The 20,538-nt window shown below is 39.9% G+C and overlaps 1 protein-coding gene across 4 annotated transcripts in view; it reads right to left on the bottom strand.

Moving 5' to 3' along the window:
• Positions 1-20,538, bottom strand: part of scube1 (signal peptide, CUB domain, EGF-like 1) — a 101,836-nt gene that overhangs the window by 75,624 nt on the left and 5,674 nt on the right. For all 4 annotated transcript variants that reach the window (XM_067490443.1, XM_067490445.1, XM_067490446.1 and 1 more), the window contains exons 3-4: positions 15,262-15,387; positions 5,858-5,992 (exon numbers count right to left, since the gene is read on the bottom strand). In XM_067490443.1, the coding sequence (XP_067346544.1) occupies positions 5,858-5,992; positions 15,262-15,387 (261 nt within the window). The remainder of the gene's footprint in view (positions 1-5,857; positions 5,993-15,261; positions 15,388-20,538) is intronic.

Below are 20,538 nucleotides of genomic sequence, written 5' to 3'. Positions count from 1 at the left end.
TAGAAAGTGGATCACATAGCAAAACAATGGCCATAAACATGCAAGTCATTCTACCAAATAACAGTTAAAGCAGAAGAAGTGTAATGTCTTGGAATAGTAGAGTCAAAGTGCTGAAGTGAATCACAGAAATATCGTTAAAGGAACTGAAACAGCGAATTCGTACAAAGAAGCTTAGGATCCCTGATTGTGTACGAAATGCGCTAAAATCTCTCTAAGCTGATATTAAACAAAATCAGAAATGTTGTTGCTGAAAAGAGGAGACACACCAATTACTGAAGGCTTTTGCCACATAACAATATAAATAAATCATTAAATAATTTTGCTACAATAATAAAAAAATTCTATTCATGTCTGTCTAACTTACAGTGTGCAACACTAAAGAGGATTTTAGAACTTTTGAAGCAACACTGTGCAACTCCTCCTGGCTTAGAAGTTCCCTGCATGATAGAGCACCATGCATCAGCTGGCTGCGTTCTGTTAATTGTTATCTCTTCCAAAATATATGTTCTTCCAGAAGCTGACAGTCCGCTTTTCTCCTTGCTGACTCAGCCTGTACATATGGCCACTGTTTACCGACCTTTGCTCATACCCACAATTCTCAAAAAGCCATGGGATGATTTTAGCAATCTGTAAGAATAAAACCACTACATTTTAGAATTTTCAGAATTCTGTAGTTACGGGTTTTACAAATTAATGCACAGAGACTCCAGTAACCACATATTGGCCTGGCATCCAAATGATATGGTGTTTAAAGTCCCAACTTCCTGCCAGTTTCAACTTTGCCAGGAATTTTGATGCTCAACTCACAGAAGCATTTACAAGCTTTTTGTTTTCACTCTGTTTTGGCGGGGATGATGTGGTCCGAAAGGTCCAATTAATAAATCCGATACAGAGACAGAGCTGGCCCACTTAGACATGTAGTCTATGTTCGGACTTCTCACAGAAAAGTGAAACCATAAACAATGCTCAAACTGCAATTACTGATGGCTCGGATTAAGCTTAAATGTGTGTCCTTTGACAAGTGCAGCACCCAGTCTTCTCACATAAAACCCCAACTTTTTTAAATCCCCAAACTTTCCAAAGCTTGTTCAGTCTGCAAGCCTGTGAGACAATCTCCCTGTATGATGACACATCAGGAACATCTGCGAGGAGAAATTAGAAATTGGGATCTAGTAGGGCCAAGGTATTGGTTTTTGCCTGTGAAACAAGTGGAAACATCATAATGGAACAAACAATTGTTGCTAGGCTTTATTATTCCCCAAGCGAGCGTCAAGGGGAAAGAAATAATCCGCAAGCTGACACTTACCATATGCAAGTGTGCACATAAGCATATGTGTGTGTAATAATTTCTGTCTACCAGACTATATTATGAGAAGCTGGTTGAAGTCCAGAACCCCCTACTGTTGCTGGTGAGGTGACTATGACAGGTTAAAGTGAGATTAAAAACAGACAAGGAGTCAACTTTTCTCGCTAATCATCTTCAGCAGGCTAGTTGTCACTTGCCAGGATAGACATCATCAAATACAGATTAATTATAAGTTGCACTGCTTCGCACAAGTTGTTGGAGATGAACAGAATGATGTCACTACACAAAAGACTCAGTAGCTTGGTGAGTTGAAGGTGAAAACCTTTGTCAACCTGTGTAAAATGTACTGTATATAAAAAGATAATGCAAAAGTTTGCAATAATATGATAATATTTATTTATATTTATTGTGTTTTTTTAAAAAGTGCTCATATTGTAAGTGATGCCAGCAACATGTCCCAAAAAAGTTGGTACAGGGACACTGGAAAAGTTGTGTGATGCTTGAATTAATCGCAGGTGGAAAATCTCAACTAATGAGGTTAATTGACAACAGGTCGTGATCATGGTTGGAAATAAAAAGAGCACGTCATAGAAGTGGAGTCTTTCAGAAGCAAGGATGGAATAAAGTCCATCACTGTGGAATAAATGACTATATTGACTTATCATCTATGAAACATAATATGATTAATACATAATTATCAGACCATTAAGAGGCTCTGCTTTAAAGAACGATTTGATTGTGCAGTGGGAATCACATTGCCAGTGAGCACAGTTTGCTTCTGCATCCAAAAATCAGCTCAATTCAAATTGACTAAGGTGAAGTGGAAAATTGTCCTGTGTTCTGACGAGGCAAAATGTGCAATTTAAAATTTGTTTTCAGATTTACGGAGGCTCTGTCCTCCGTGCTCAAGAGAAGAGGATCCATCTGATTTGTTATCATTAGACAGTTCATTAGCCAGCATCTCTGATGCTGTCAAGATGCATTAATGCACAGTGTAGCTTGCAAATCTCAACAATGCTGAATTGTATATGCTAAGCAACATGCAGTGCCATTCAGATGATATCTTTTTCACAAGTATTACAACATGGCTGTGGTGTATAAGATGCAACATGTTGTATAAGAGCATAAGGTGCTAAACTGGCTTGCCTGAATTTCTGTTAGCCATTGAAAACGATTTCAGTAAAAAAGTACATCAAAGGGATCCTGAACGGTCGAACTGCTGAAATCCTACATCAAGCGGAAATGTTGAAAATGTTTGCTTTCAAAGAGTATCGCGGAGGCTGTATTTTGAAAAGTATCAGTCAAAATAATACTTTCATTAGAATAAACTTTAGTTATGTTGCCATCAGTGTGTTAAAACTATGCTCCCCATAGGTTTACTGTGAATATGTGACTGTGTTTGAGATGTAGGGTACAGTGCTAGCAACCTGACTTCCTTCCTGTCTGGGATTATCCCATAAGCTCGGGGTTGCCATCATGTGGCCTAGACGTTGATTTGGCACAGATGTTAATGCCGGATGCCCTTCCTGACGCAACCCTCCCTAATTTTACGCGGCTTAGGGCTGGAGTTCAGGGACACTTCGACGTGTGACCAGTGGATGTCAGGGCTGGAAGGGCTTGATAGGTGGCCACTCTAATAACAATAAATTAAAAAACATACAAATCATACTCTTATCAAGTACAAAACCAAAATCCTTCAAAATAAAAGAAAGGCCCAGGGGCTCCTGGGAACTCTCAAAGCTTTAGAAGGGGTATTCTAGCCTTTGTAGCACTCGAATACTCACCCCAAAATGTTAACATAAAGGTCTACAGAATGTTCTTTGGGTCGATTTTTGGTCGATTTGGTCGGGAAGTGCCTGTGGGCAGCCACTACCAACTGAGCCACTGCCTCCCTTTTAATATTTCTACAGTGGCCATATAAAATTTACATGCACATGACTATCAGGGCAATATATAACGGGCTTTAGAGGTTTTCTTTCAACTGTTGTTGGAAAGGCAGAATGATTGGCCAACATCCATCTTGAATAACATGAAAACCCAAGACTTATTCAGAATTCAGTGGTTGAAAGTTCAGTTTTTTTTAATTTGTCAACCACCAACAAATATACAACAAAAAACTACCTATGGACAATAAGTCAAATAATTAATTTATTGATGCCTTTTTGTCAGAGTAAACAGTAAAAACATACCTCATAGACCTGGAAATCCTAAAGGTTAATATTCTACAATGTAACTGTGACTCTCTATATCTACATGACATGAAGAAAAGAAAGAGAAAAGCAATCCACAATGTCACCATCATGATGGAGGAAAATGTGCAAGGAGATTCCTGTGGGACACAAGAACCTTGCAGCTATTCCTGTCCATGAGGGGATAGAGGACACAGGTGTCTGACTGAGGGTCTGTGGATGGAGTGAAAGGCTGAATGGTGGTGGTTAATGGCTAGGAACAGCCTGTCAGAGCAGGGCAACAGAAATATACCACAAGCATCTTTATTGCTTGTTTACTATGAACATCCCTCTGACAGGAGTAGGAATTACTTCTGTTAAGACAGTAACCACTTTCATCTAGAATAAATCTAGCACATGGAGGATAGGGTTGACACAAATAGAGTTTTCAAATGACTATAAAAAGTTTTTTAAAAAATACACAGTAAAATAATTCTATTAAAAGACTAGTTTAATTCTATGGTTAAAAGGAAATTAAGACATGGAATATAGTGCAATATAATGAATTGTTATCCTCTCATCTGCTCGGATAACAAAGTAATTGAGTCACACATGGTCATCAAGATGGAAATTAGGTTTTAAAAAGCAGTCAACAAAAGCCTGTTTCAAATATGAACGGAAAGGGAAACTCCAGACAATGTCAGGACCTGATCCTCCTGACATTCTCTGGAGTTTCCCTATCAGACGTGTAGCCAACACTGGGACACGGTCTGTGTGAGATGCGTTCTCACTTGTGAAGAAATGCTGTAATTTGGCAAGGGCTGGTGTTTGGCTACTTCGAGCAGGGGGTGGGACATTCTGCAAAAACAAGGCTGTGGAAGTGACAGCGTTTTGCTTTGTAATTTTTAACCAACTGAAGTTCACAAATTTCGTTGTCCTTCAAGTTCGACGTTGTTGTGTTCGTATGAATGAACAAGTTCTTCACCTTTGGGTGTTTGCATTTGCCCGGTTTCGTGGCAGTCGCAGGAAATGGACGTCGTTAACACGACCACTCACTCATGGTGAATGCTCCGGAGTATCACCTCCTATATTTACAAATGAGCTCGGGTGGAGATAAGCCGGACTTTGCACTAGCGAGCTGTAAAACCCGAGTAATGTGTTCATGTTCACAGTATTTGATTCAATCATTTTACAGTACCAGGGATATTTTATTCAAACCGGCTGTTGTTTGTTTCACATATAAGTTTGGGGGAAAATGAGCTAGATGTAAACCCTTTGGCCGTTACTCACACGAGCAGGTACAAACTATCAAAGGAATGTCTGCTGTTTGACATTCCTCAGACATATAATGTTGAAAGTTATTGAGAATTTAAACACTGCAATGAACCAACTCTCTTATACTGTGAAATTCTGGGAATAATTTAGTCAATTTACATTTAGCTTTAACAAAAATGAAGAAGAAGGAGTCTACTAGGACAAACAAAAGAGATCTGTAATTGGTTGTTTGGTCACATCTCATTCACACTTGTTCTTCAATGGATGATGCTGCTGCCCTTCCTAACACACACTGTACAGTAAAGTACAGAAGCCACAGCCACATGCTCACTGCAACTCATGTCTCTAGGTCAAGCCTGGCCAAGTAGTTGGTAGATGGGAGGAAACTGGAGAACCCGAAGGAAACCCACGTAAGCATGGGCTCCACACAGAAAGGTCACAGGGGCCGGGGCGCGAACCTGGAACCTTCTAGCTGTCAAATAGCAATATGCGTTATAAATTAGAGAGTTTGGACAACACTAGCTCACTAGTTGACGTTTCATTTTAAACCAGAAATGTCAATGTCATGGTGACTGAAGTGACAAAGTAAGTAAAAAGAATCAGCAAAGATAGTAGAATTCACCCCCATATGAATATCTTTACAAAATATTATACCAATCTATACAGCAGTTAATCACCACAACATGCCTGCTTGTGTTAGATTAGGCCGAGACACAAACTACCACATCAACTCAAACTTCAAGATACAAAGTATGGATAAGAAGAGAAGTCAACATAGACAGGAGATGCAAAACAACTACAAAGACCCTCAATGTGGCAACGAGGAGCAAACAGCAACAAAAAGATGCAAAGTTACCACAAAGTTACACAAAAAATTAAATAAAAATATTAATTCAAGAACCATGGATTTGATGCACCAAGTCAAACTGAAGTTACAACTGCGGTTGAAAATTGTATAATAAGAATTCTGCAGCATTCAAGGCAAACTAACTCAATTATTCCAGCATTTGTAACATGATAGACCAAAGATTCCATGTGTTAAATAAGGGGCACTAAGCATAAAGTAGCTTTATGTACGCCGATATGAAACGATGAAATGTGTTCTTACCATCAGATCGGTGGATGCAGGTATGCTGGTTGTCACTGAGGAAGAAGCCTTCTGTGCACTGACACTCGTAGCTCCCCATGGTGTTGACACACACTTGCTGGCATCCGCCATTGTTGTCCAGACATTCGTCCACATCTGTTTAGGAGCGAGATACAGGCAGAGAGATAAAATCAGCCAGTCACTAAAGGTGTGTACACACACTGAGAGCAGACAAGACAGGTATGTACAGTAAATCTGGTTACAGAGTGTCGTAATAGTATATATGTGTGTGTTGTGTACATGTACTAGTACACAAGTTTGTTTTTAGGGGCCCCACTGTGCTGCTGAAAGGCCAGTAAATTTCCAGTAAGGTATTTTGATGGAATAGAAATGACACCCACAACTGACTTTAACAAGGATCTGCCTGTGTTTGTTTGTGTGTGTGTGTGTGTGTGTGTGTGTCTGTAAACCCTGTGCCTTTACAGTGCATTGTGTTTGGTGTGACGTAGTCCGAGCAGACAGCGCAGACAAGTTACACAAACACAGACAGACACAGTGTTGACATGAAAGAATGACAGATGGCTGCTCTAACAAGACATGTCTGCCTACTGCACATGTTGTCCAACCTTGCTTTGACTGAGCCTACACTTTATCCAACATTGAGCCAGGACTGGAGCAACATTACGATACAGAAATTATTGGCATGTCCCTAATTTCAACTAGGGATGTGTCTAAATTTGGGTAGGATGAAAAGTTTTTACAATTCATTGTCAAACCAAAAAAAAATGTGTTTATACGTGTTCTTAATGGCAACACTCAAAAGGGGGATGAAAAGCTTGCCAACTGTGTAGTGTAGTACTGTAGTAGTGCAGTACTGTGTGTAGTCTATGTACAATCAGCCCTGGTCAGGCTTGGTGTTACAGTCAAATAGTATAATGGTTTACACACACAACATAATGAAAGATGAAATACACATGACATACTCTTACTGCATGTGACAAGGGGCCAGTTTACTTCTCTGGAACATGCGGTCTGTGAGGAAACGGGCTGTGCAGGGACGTCCACGGAGAGTCTGCACAAACCCCTATTGACGCGGGCTGACGAATAGTGCTAAATTTAAGCTTTGGTGTAAATCTGCACATAGCCTCGTGAGCATTTATACCGTTGTTGCTCTGTAATTACATCACCGAAATCTTAATTATGCTTAGGGTCCATGCCAAAATATGCTGACTGAATCTGAGCAGATCAAACTAACAGATGTCGAACAGCAGTTACAACTACTGAAACAATTGAGGCAGAAAAAGAAGGAATTTTCTGTCCGACACACTTCTGATCCAAATAGTGTGGACACACCTAAAGACTTGCTAAGACTTTCAAAGACTGGACACATTTAAACACTGTTTCCATAGACTGACACAGATTTATAGTCTCTGACAGCTTGTTGTCAGGTCTGCTTTTTTAAAGATAGCAAACCACTGGTAAAGTTCTAGTTACTGCCAGCTTGATTGTTGGTCGTCAGGCGGTTGGAAAGAATCTGTCAGCTTAGTCTTAGCGTATTGATCCGCATCGTTGGTGTTAGTCGATAGTATTAGATGGGTGACTGTGATGCAGGAGGTTCCTGGCTCCTCCTGTCACACGTTGAAGTGTCCTTGAGCTGAACCCCAACTTAGTTAGTGTGATTGTGAGTGGGAATGAGAAGCAGTATAAACTGCTTTGGGTACGAATAGGCAGAAAAGGGCTTTATAAGTGCTGACCAGTTAGTTCAGCTCACAGCTTTTTGGCCAAATTGGTGAAAGATACAAGTTGGACGGGCTGTTCAGCAAACGTATCAGACACATCTTCAATTAGAGGTAGTTACAGATTGTCAATGGTGAGCTGCTTTGTTTACAGGTTGTACATACATAGTCCCAGGTCTTCTGCTTGTGCCACTTGTCGTCCCAGACCAAGGCAGGTGAGCTGACGCAGCAGTTGTTATTTGTCAGCACTAGTTCTCTGACATCGTGGTGTGTCACAGCCGTTACTAAAGTGCAAAGGTTTTAAGCACAATGTCCTTATAAACTCTGGTTCACTATACTCCGTCTGTATTTTGGAAGTCTGAGGGCTCCTGATTTTGCTGCTCCTCATTTACTCACAAAAAACACGAAGACAGAGCATATTGCCCACAATGTCTGTTGTCTCAAAGCAGCTGATCATCTTCTTCAGCTGCTTTCCAAACATATGCATATCGTAGAAGTCATTTGTGTCTCTGTGTTTCTCTGAACACTTTGCTCATACTAATCTGAACGTGACTGTAATGAATATCTTGCTGAACATGATGCACAACAAGTTTCTTTCAGACTGAATCAAAGCCCGGTGGCTGTTCTCAGAAGTAAAATAAAATTTAAACTTTCAACAATATCCCATCCCATCCTGCTTCCATGCCAGGTATGTAGCTATTATACAGAATGGCGTCGCAGCAAAATGGCACAATAATCCAACCTTACAGGCAGTGCAAAAGGGGATAAACCCAGCCAGTCTGTCTCTTCTTGTCTATGTGCTTTGGCCGTCTCTGTTTCTAACAGTTATTCTTTTGCAGCTCTACCTGGAAAGTAATTTCTCTGTTAAACCCATGTGGAGAGAACAGAAATGTCAAGAGCCTTGTTAACAGCGTAAGAATAGAAGCGGAATATGGCCCCGTGAATTTAAAGAGAAAGGAATTCAACTTCCAAGGGGCCCAAAAAAATAAAACAAGAAAAAAACAGACGCCAGCACTGATGCTCCTCCAGTCACAGAGCCCTAGACTGAGTTTAGTTAAAAGAGATGCCATAAAGCAGAGGATATAAAGAGAGTGGCACAGTGCAGTGATGAACACACTGCTGTAGCACCACACTTACTTTATACATGTAGAGGTTTTGCTAAACTGAGGTCTGGTTCTGTGTCAGACGCTACCACTATTTCAACAACACACAACACTTACATTGGGTTCACACTTTGAATGCACTGTGAGGTTCTATACAATCGAAGGGCTTGCAGTTCTGCGTCTACCCAAAAAGCTGTAATCGTTTTTAGAGATCTCCTGAGCTGATGTGAAAGAACAGTCCATGGACAATCCAAACTTCTTCCACTTCTCACTAATCAAGTCCATTTAGAATGTCGTAGCCTAATGTCCTAATGTCCTAACCCTGACCATCTTCACTAATCTATTTAGCACAGAGGTACTCAGAGGTAGATGGAACTGTGGTGTCTTTGTCACAAGACTTAAGACAAGTTTACATCTGGATGGAGGTTCGGTTCAACTCGGTTCGAACATTTCAGTGTTCCCAGATGATTTTGTGATTTGCTTTACCTGACTTATCCACATTCCAAATGCCCTAGAACCTCGGAAAACACTTAAAAATGAATGAAAAGTAGAATGAATTGTAATTATCATTTTGTGTTGGCAGATATGTTTGTGATCATATTTAAAGCTGAACAGCTGTCTACCAATCAATCAAGGGGTCCACCCTCCCATTTTTATTATTTTGAATAAAGAGAATGCTACAGTCCAGGGGGGCAGCAGTGTCTCAGTTGGTAGATTGGCCGCCTACTGATCATAGGGTCGGATGTTTGCTCCTCGCTTGACCCCATGTCAAAGTGTCTCTGTGTAAGACACTGAACCCCCAACAGCTCATCCTCATCCCCAGCCGTGCATCGCCGGTCCCAAGCCTGGTAGAAAGGGTTGGGGAGGTTCTGCGTCAGGTATTCAGAGTAAAAAAACTGCGCCAAAGCAAAGGTAGAGGCTGAGAGAAAAAAAAACAAAAACACAGCCATCTCCAAGTCCAATTGATCTCTGCCAACTTTTCTGCATAAACAAAGGCCACGGGGCCATTTTGCAAGTTTTAACCAGAGCCTCTCTGTTTTGTTTGATGGTTCTTGTGTAAACTTGCATAAAAGTTTGTTTAGACACAATGAGGATGTGCTTGACACTAAGGAGAAGCAGAGAGGAAGGGAAGGGAGGGAGCTGGGGTGAAGTGGGAGGTTCAGTAGGAAAACAAAAGTCCTATAAGTAAAGATGCAGAAAGAAAATACAGGTAGCAGTATATGCAGAGCTTTGCATCACATTTTACAACCTGTATTTATTCATTTTGACTTGTTTCCATCGAACTGTTTGTGATGCACAGCATAATGGTTTCTACTGGCCTTTTTCCACTGACATACATTAGGTGGTAGTTCTAGGGTGGTTCTGTTGCCAGTAAAGGGTTGGTTTAACTTAAGAGCCTTAGAGAGCTGCCATAGAGCCACATCATTACATCACTGTATATAGGTGCAGTATTTACTTTTGTCATTTGGTATCATTGATTAATTGTTGTTCATTGTCTCTTTAGTTGTGTCTTATTGCTAACTGGAATTTCTAATTGCATTGTTAATTTGAGGTTTTATTGTTAATATTTTACATTTTATATTTCACATTTATTAATATGAACTAGTTAATATTAATGCAGGAGGCTGACAATTACAACTTTGTTGTGTTTGCACAATGACCGTTTTTAATCTTGAATTTTAACACCAGTTTTCCTGTCAAGAGGCAGTTCTTTGGCTTTCAACCCTGATGAGCTGCTTCAAAACTAGGCACTGGCTCTGAACCTGCCTTTGTGGAAAAGGGTTATGAGTGGAGTTCGCATGTTCTTCCTATGCCTGGGTGGGTTTTCTATAGGTACACTGGTTTCCTACCACAAAGACGTGCAGTGGTTAGCTGGTGACTCGAAATTGATAATGTGAGTGTGGCTTTCTGTCTTTATAGCCTCTTTCACACACGCAGTGGAATCCTGAAATTCTCTAGTGCAAAGTCTGAATTATGTGCATGATCCTGTGTGAAGTTGCATTTACATGTGTGAAAGCATCTCTGGAGAATGTCAATGAGATTTCATGTGTAAAACATCTTATGTGTGGCCCCAGACTGGCCACTCGGCTAATTTGTACCTCATCTCTCGGCGAACGCCAGCTGGCATCAGACCCCCCTACTTCTCACCACCTGACAATCGGTAACGATAATGAATAGATGTTGTGTTCATGAATCTAATAACTTTCATCTTTAGGGAGGGAAACGACCAGCAATAAAAAACACAAAGTGCTTCAATAACCGGGCAATAGATGACACAAAGTTTATTCGAGTACTTATAAAAAATAAAATGTGTCCACCTTTTAATATTGGGAATTGTGAAATCGGACATGAAAACACTGTTAGTGAATAGTAATCTATTTCTATATAAAATTGACATAGTACCTTTGTGTCCTTCTTTTTTCTTCTTTCTACTGAAGCACCATATGAGAACAGCAACAAATATTTTGCTCCCTATTATAAAATAAAAAAGGTGACTTTTAACTTGTCAGACTTGCCCTCAATTTCTCTGCCCTCTCCCTCCACTCTGTCTTTTCTCCCGCCTTCTGTCTGTTACATGTTGGACCTCTCTAGGACACGCTGTGGTCGCTGACTCCCTGTTGTGCAGCCACCTCTCAGATCTTGCCATGACATGAAAAGGACACATCGGAAGAAAAATAAACTCACACGAGTGCGCCAGACATTCCCAGAATGAACCGAACGATCAACACATTGAGCCCAGCTGTGTCCACGCTAAAACCAAATAAATAAAGTTCAAATGAAAAGGAAGAAATGAAGTGAGCAGGACTGCTCTTTAATCAGAGTACAATTAGGCAATCTTAAATCAATTAGTGCCCTAACTTGTTGACACAGTGCATCTGGGAGTTGATGCAGCGATTTCCTGCTTGCTCATGCAAAGTGACACTCTGCGAATTTTCAGTGTCGTTTATCATCCAAGACTCATACAAAACACCACAAGGTTCTGAGGTTTCTGAAGATCATGCTTTGGGTACATCAAAAGCCACAAAGTCCTTATTGTTTTCCCAGACAGGGCCAAAGCGTGTGAGAAAAATGAGAAATAAATTGAGGGTGAACTCTGATGAAGAAATAAACAAGTTGTTTTCCAATGGAGCTGACTTAATGCTGCAATTCCAAATTTTCTCTTTACTGCTTTTTTCCTTCAATCTCAGCTTCTGCTGCTGCTGTCAAACCTGAGCCAAACATATGTTGCTAGAACAAACGTCTATTGAGAATGGAGGTGTTGTAAAGCTAGACATTATATTCCCAATTATGAGTTAGTAGTAAGTGACCAGGTTCTCCATGACTTCCCATCATATAAGACATACGAGTTCAATTTCCTGCATCTTTGAGCTCATCTCAGCTGATTCCAGCCGCAGTGCTGACGTATGATGCTATGACAGCTTGTGTGTGTGTGTGTGTGTGTGTGTTTGTGAGATCAACCGTAAAGTAGATTATAGTGAGACATTATAGAAAACACTGTGGTCTTTGTTGATGAGCAGCATGATGATGAAGGCTACAGCTGAGCTTTAACTGTGGTTTGACAACAGGCCGACACGTCAGTCTCTCCAAGTTCTGTTTACATGTTTGTCATGTATCACAGGGCAAAATTTATCTCAACAGTTAGTGATGAGAGTAAACATGAAGCATCACAAAAGCTGGTGGGAGAGAAGTGTCCATGAGTCAACCCAAACCTGTAAGGTCATATATCTTCCTAAAGTGGGCTAAGCATAGACTGATCCTGCAAAATACATGAACTGTAATGCAACATCTGGACTTTGCCTTCAAATGCAAAGATCTTTTTTTAACATTTAAGGTTTGTGTTACAAAATGACATGTCCCGCATTTGCAAAAAGACAAGTACTGCATTGATATATTAGGACATCTCAGCACCTTTACTTTCAAATATACTGTATCTTGCTTCAGGAGAAGTATCTTGATTTTTTTAAATAAACACTGTAATTTTTCATCCAAGTAAGCCCTCACTACTTACAACAAAAGAAAAAAGGTCTACTGATTGATCCAAACACTGGACCGTTTAAAAATATAGCATTTATCAGCTTATCAGCTGGGAGGATGAGAATTTAAAAATTAGCATCCATTAACAAGACGATATAGTTTTTCTGAATTTTCTGGAGCTAAATCGACACTTGTTTCAGTTGTTCAGCAGTACTGCAGAGTAAAAGATCTCGTTTCATAAACCATCTTTGTTTGGCTCCATACAAACACTGGCTACAAAGAACATTTTAACCTGTAAGTAATTTGCAAATTGAATGTTCACTAGTAACAGCTGAAAGGACCTGCTGCTGGTGATGCAGCAGTCAGTACTGACGAAAAACAAGAAACTGGTAAGTACAGGTTTCGAACAATGACAGTTGTATGAGATTTTAGTAAACCAGCATATTTTACTAATGTCTGAACTTACAGTCACTTGTAGTGTGCTTACACATGTTATGGCCAGGGATATGTCTTATAATGAATTATAATTTGCTCTATTTCAACTGTTGACAATGCTGAAATGTTAAGTAGCTGGTAATGCATGTTAATGCTTCATAATTAAAAACCCTTAATATAATACATGCTGTTATTCATTTAGTAGACTTTATTCGAGACGCAGACTGAGTTGAGGTGCTGCTTTTAACAAGGACTGTGCTCATTGAGTGCGTTATATAAGTAGCAAGGAATGACTTCTCCTGATTGATAGAAAAATATCCCACACCCTGAAACGTGGACTGGGTAGTAACTTCCTATGTGAAAAAGATATTGTTTATTGTAGTTCAGTATTTAAACAAACACGGCATGTCTGGTTGTGAAGAACAATATGTGTTTAGAGTGGCCAAAACAAAGGAAGCAATAGTACAGGAAGGAAAAAGAAAGAAAGTAACAGTATTAACAAATGAGTAAGATGGAAAAGAATTAGTGGGAGAATAGAAAATAGCCACAGAGCAAAGGAAAAAACTAAGAATCGTTCAGGAAGTTGGGAAAGAATCAGAAAAAAGAGAAGAAGCAGCTAAAAAAGAGTAAAGGAGTGAAAGAGAACTAAAGAAACTATTTAGCAGTAATTAAACCGAAGATGGAAATAAATAAAAAGGAAATGAAAAACACCAAATGAAATCAAGACAGAGCAAAACAAAACAAAAAAAGAAAAGGGAAAAGGAAAGAAAGCTTGAAAAAAAAAAAGCAAAATATTGCCTGCTGTCTTTTACTGGGATCACACAGGGATGTAATGCTTTACTTTTTACTTCTTTCCTTTTTTAACTCACTAGCCCTGGTTTAATTGGAAGCAGTTCATTAAGGCTGCATCAACTCATATCCAGTAAGGACAAGTCCGAATCAGGCTGGTAACCGTAGAGACCGAGGGATGACAGTTCTCATATGTCTCAGTTGCTATCAGTGGAACTAGCCGCAGACGCACGAGTGGTGAGGTCCCACTAACCCTGTTTCCCTCTACTGCACTTAACCACAACACACAGAACATAGCAGCTAACCAGCCAGTTAAGTGCTCTAGACAGTTTATAGAAAAGCCAGCAGGAAGTGAACAACACAACAGTGGCACATTCACTCAAGGCAACTGCTTCAACATGAAAAACTGCCATCATTTTTATAGTTCGTCTCCCTGTAAGATCAGATGTGTGTGATTTTCGATACTGAAAAAAAAACATCACAGATAAAGCTCATGTGAATAACTGTAGTTCCTTTAATGACCTTTAGATGCTTCAACTTTATTTTACGTGAACAGGAAAATCCATAACCTCCAACATGACTCTCCGTTAAGACCTGATTCTCAGAGGGTCTCATTTTTAAAAAGTTTAATAAAAAACATTATTTTTTTCCCCCTGATGCTACTCAGTGGCAACTGGACTGAACTAAAGATCTTCTATTTGAAAGTTTGCTTCAGTTATAACTGGCTGGTCTCAGATACTTAACCTCTACTAAAAGTCATTAAATTGTTACAACATTTAGCGTATTTTTTTTTTCTTGTTTTCTTGTTTTTTTTGGCTCTTAAAACCAAACTCTAACCTGATTCCAGCCAAGCACTAGGGCACTGATAGGTCACTTACAAATAGGTTGTAGCATTACAAATGCACCTACTGGAGCATAATATCTGGTTAAACATCCGTGAAAATTACATTTTCTTCAGGTTTGTGACTAATGACGTTGAGGAGCAGTATGATGGCACTGTCTCATTGCTTTGCTGTAGATGAGCTGTCTGACAATCATTCCCATGACGTGACTCCACAAGTCAGCAGTGGCACTTGAAAATGCCAAAGCCGTCCTCACTATGGACATGACATGTGAAGTCATCATGTTTTTGATTTTATCATGCTATTATTCTATTATAGGACTGATTTTGCTTCTACACACAGGACTGACATTCTTTAGTTGTACACATAAACACATACCCAAATAACACTCAAAGGTAAGATGTACTTCGTAGACATACTGTATCTTATGACTCTCGTGCGTGTAGTTCCTGGAGTCAAGTCAACAATGGAGTAAATGTGCGAAGCCGATTAGAAAGAAAACGGACCGTAGAGGAGGAATGTGTTTAAAGACAGGCTGTTCTTACCCAGACAGTTGTGTCCATCATGGGCCAGCATGAATCCATCATAGCAGGTGCACCTGTAGTTTCCTGGTATGTTGATGCATTCATGGACACAGCCCCCGTTGTAATCGTTCTCACACTCATCCATGTCTGAAAGAGAAAGCTGGCTGTGTTACTGGGAGAGAAAGAAGTCTGAAACTTCAAAATCTTCTTTTTAGATGGTTTTTAACCATTAGAAGTTAGTGGGGTGTTGAACACACTACACGAGTTAACATTTTTAATTAGACTTATATTATAAACAATATGAAAATTTAGAAGAGAACAGGTTATTGCAACCAAGCAGGGGATTATGATGAGGATGATCGTAATGACGTTGAGTTATTATGAGGAATTACTTTCAGGTTTGGATCCCAGTTAATTTATGAACATCACTGCTTCTAGGTATGATTCTGTCCATTGATAAATATGGTTACATACAGTGCGGTGATATATGAAAAGGAACCAATAAGAAGGGGGCAGTAGGAAAAGAAGGTTAGAAAGTAGAAAAGAGTGTCAGCTTTTGTTTGTCATCTGTGTATGGATGTCTCGGACCCCCAACAGCTCTCACCTCCATGCCAGCTGAGGCTTTCACAGGAGCCACTCACAAGTGGTTTCCATGCAGAACTAATTTTTGCATAAATTGATAAATTCCACTATGCCACCATGTTTAATATTGTGACCTTCACTTCCTTCCTGGCTCCCAAACTCTCACCACCTTCTGTGTTTCCTTTGAAGTCATTCTACAGCGTGAAAAATGTCAACCTCGCAATGTTGCTAAAAGAAAAGGTCAGGATCTCACCGAAGTCAGTGAAAGTCATCAGCTGCACAAGATGTAATGTCTTCAAGTTAACACTTGGAGCTACATGTGACGTTCTCCTCATAAAGGTGCTATATGAATAAAGTTTAATTTATTTACTTGAAGGAAATGGAAAAATTAGAAATCCTTATTTTCCTTTACTTTTTATTTTTTTCTCCACTCCATCAACTGCTGATGCAAATACCTGAACTCATACTGTCACTGTCAGACTTAATGCTAGTAGATGACAATGCACATTAATTTGCACTTTCATTTGCAGTTTTCTTGAAATTAAAATAAATGTTTAGGTTTGGAGCATAACGCGTAAGTCCTCACTTTTTGTTCTTTTTGCTCTCAGAGTTCATTAGGAAGTGTTTTAAAGCTGTCATGAACACAAGTTGCCAGGTTTGATCACCGGTTGGAAGCTCATGGCTCCAACCAGGAATGAGACGTTGGCACACAGCAGTGATGGGTGACATGCACAAAAAAATCTTGGCTTTAAGTCGCCACATTCTGAGGGTGGACATAACCCAGACCTGGATACTGAGCAGATACACACAAAAGACAACAGGCATTATGTTTCATATACCACAACTACAGAAATGACTTACAAATGACTACGTTCACACACAGCTTAGGCACAAACACTGCACACAGCTACACACACTCACTCAGCACACTGCTTACAGAGTCCTTCTAACCTCAAAACACTTCCTTTCGGATGATTAACGTGGTGATTTTGGCTCAAGCATAACCTCTTTGAAGAGTCTGAAAGCGGGCAGACATAAACATAAAAAGCTCCTCATCTGAGAGGTTTCACTTCGTTAGAAACCATCATGAAAAAATCCAAATCAATGCCACATTCTGTACAATGAAGCGCCACGCACATGTTTACCGGAAGCCAATTACACTGGCCGGAACACATCATTCTGTTTGTCTGATCTCTGACAAAGAAAACCTCTGCGCTTGAAGGGCCACTCCTGCATGATTGGGATAAGACGAGAAGATCAATATCCTCCTATTACATTCAAAACCAGAATCTGTTTGAACTTTAAACTGACCAAACAGATTCAAATGAGGTCACACTAAAGAAAAGGAAACACAGCAAATAACAAAAAGCTCAATTAGGGTGGAATTGTGCTTTAAAGAGCATGAGCCTTGTGTATATACACTCACAGCCATCACTGGCTCATCCTAAAAGGCATTTGTTACCAATTAGGGTAAAACGGAATGGGCGACTGTTTGGGGAATTGTTGTTTGGCCACTTTGCTGTGCTGCCAGCTCAGATGGTGTGGTTCAGCCCAATGTGGCACCTCCTATGTGCTCTGCTTTTCATCTTTCATAGATGAAGGGAGAAAAGAGTGGACAGCCTCACTACTGAGTAGAATAAAAGGCAACAGGTGATTCGTTGATACCTGAATGGACAGCGACTTTCTTCACTAGGGGAAAACGCTCTTGTTTGACTTGAGAATTACAGTGGCCTCATCTGAATCAATTTAGATATTTTAGATATGATATCAGAATGCATTTCTTTAAAATGACCTGTACTGGTATTTGTAATATATTGAAGTCATTGCAAAATTAGAGTTCTGTTAACCATATGGTCATGCTCAGCTTGTCAAGTGGAAATAAAGGATAAACTGCTCAGCTGATGGAGGAAACAAGGAAGAGGGTTTGAACAGTGTTATATTATTGTTATATTATGTGTAATCAAAATTAGAGAAAGTTGGGAGAGGTTGGTGGGGGAGGGGGGAGGTGTCTTGTACAGTCTACTTGGCATCACTTTCTTCCCTTGAGCTGTTGTTGACATCTGACAAGGATGTTCTGTCTGATGCTCTTTTGCTCACATGGCCCAGTTTATGGGCCAGGAAAACTTTCAACATGGCATCAAGTCAATTAGGCGCCTTTACTGATGGACTGCACAATCATACTAATTAAATCATACATACAACTTAAAGTATGTGTAAAAACATAGCATACAACTTTTACTAGGTAAAAAGGCCCCATGTTGGCAAAGGATTTCTTGGATTCCCTTTTCAGATATTCTGGGATCAGGAAGACAAAGTTAGCAGCTACCAAGCTAAAATAATGATTAACATTTTTTTCAGGAAATGGTGGAAACCTAAACAGGAATAGTGCCTCCTATTTATAGAATGAACAATAAACTTGCATTTATCAGGTGAATAAGATAACTGAAGCTGCTCGATGAGGGTGGGGAGGTTAGGGCTTGTTGGTGCTATATTTCATGGCTTTAGTCGAGCATTTGACACAGTACTTCATAACATCTTGAATGCTTCATTGCCCCACATCAGTTTTTCATTGGCAACAATTAACGTCAAAGTACTTTGAATATAAGGGTCCATTTTTGGATCACTGCTTTTAGTCCGTATATGAAAAATCTCTCAGATGTTTGCCCCCATGGTGTTACCTGTCCAATGTCTGCTAATGGGACAGTCATCTGTGTATAAGCAAAAGGTGAACAATTAGTGGCATTACAGTTATCAAATGCAATAGTTCACATTATGTTCAAATTAATGAATAATGCCTTTTTACATCAAGAAATATTGATTTATGTTTCTTTTTTAAGCAAGAGAGAGACTTCCAATAGGACATAAATTAAAATACTTGGGAATTGCAGTTGAGTTAACACGAGTAGCCTAAAGAACATTGTGATTAAAGTTAAAGCTAATCTGACAATTTTTATTTACATACAGAAACTATTTATCTATAGTAGTTGCTTTTTATTTTTTTTATAAAGGTTTGAATGTGGTTGAGGTATGACAGCCACAATAAAGTATATTAAAAAACAAAAATCCTAAATAGATCTCTGAACACAAATAAATGGAGTTTTAACTGGTAAGGTAGAGCGGTCGTCCGCCTATCTCGCAATTGTTGGTTCGATCCCCGGCTCCTCTGGTGACGTGTCGAAATGTCCTTGAGCAAGACACTAAACCCCAACTTAGTTGCTCCCATCGCTGTGTAAATGTGTGTGATTGTGACTGCGAATAGGTGAATGAGATATAAGAGCAGAACATGTAACACATTTCTGGAACCATTGCTACTTAATTGTATCCCAAAATAGCCACCACACTTTATTTGCTTATTCATAAGATTGGATCAACTTTCTTATTCATTACTATTATCTCTTGGTTAACAGGTAAAGGCCATTGCATATATTATACTGTGTATGTTTGTGTTATGATATAAAATAACTTATAAGTGTCCACATGCACATCCAATACACACGTCTCACATGTTTAGAGAGTGATGAAGGCAGTACTAAGCTGGGAATTCCTGTGAGCTTTTCCTTGGTTGACATGTCCACTCCAGCATGAGGTCACTCTAGCTATATATAAAGCCTGAGCCTCCATAAACCTGACCTGTTCCACTGAGTTTGAGCATGAAAAAGCAGACAGAGACAGAGAGACAGGAGAGGCAGGGAGAGTTACACAAACCAAATCTGTGCATTTCTCTGTGCACCTAGAGGTATGTCTGTGTTCCTGTAGCCAGCCAGTGAGGACAGCGACTGACTGATGACGGAGGTGCAGACAGGCAGACAATGGCCTAGTAATTGTCTGCCACTTTTTCCCCTCGCTCTCCTACTGAGTCGTCTCCTGCGCCATCCATTCTTCCCATGAGATGCCCTTTTCTCAATCTCTCTCCGTCTTTGTAAAACAGGTCAGCTGTTCGTTACTGTGACACATCCCAAGCTAACAGGGTACTTATTTTATAATATGTTCCAGTCTCAAAAACAAAAACAAAAAAAAATGGCATAAAAGATATGGTCACTCTTACCAAAATTGTGTGTGTGTGATTGGAGATAGCAAAGGCTTTGGCGTCAATCATACAAAGACAGGGAGAAGAAGCAGCTTTCGACGGAGCACTGATGCTACTGATGAACACCTATCAATTAGTCTGGTGCTAAATGCTGCGTAAATACAGAGGCGCCTTTGCAGGACACTGACAGCTCTGTGGCAACCAGCCAGATCACTCATCCCCACAATGTAAAAACTCTCACTGAATCTAAAACTTAGTCACCCTCTGTCTTTCAGAATTTAGTTGACATTGACATTTGATACTGTTGTTAAAATTAATGATTCGCAGCAGAAATGCAATCATCTCCCAAAGCTCACGGAGGTACTCTGACAGTCTCTTACTGTGATTCATTTTGCCATTATCCTGTGCATTTTTCATTGTCAACAACCCCCCCCCCCCCCCCCCCCCCCAACACACACACACACACACACACACACACACACAGACACACTCACACACTTGCAGAGAAGCAGGCTTGAGTGATACAAAGCTCCTCCCACACGCTCCTCATTTGACAGGAATAAAAGTTCACATTTTTCCATAACGAGTTGACAGTATCAGCTTGTGGAAAAGTATACACAGAGGGCAGCGTTCATAAAAGCATGATCAGATGTCAGCAGAGTGAGCAGCCTTTCACAGCAACACGCATT

Source organism: Channa argus, chromosome 21 (genome assembly GCF_033026475.1).
Source record: "Channa argus isolate prfri chromosome 21, Channa argus male v1.0, whole genome shotgun sequence".
Classification (NCBI taxonomy): domain Eukaryota; kingdom Metazoa; phylum Chordata; class Actinopteri; order Anabantiformes; family Channidae; genus Channa; species Channa argus.
Note: the sequence above shows the minus strand (reverse complement) of the source record. Positions and strands in the feature narration are given on the sequence as shown.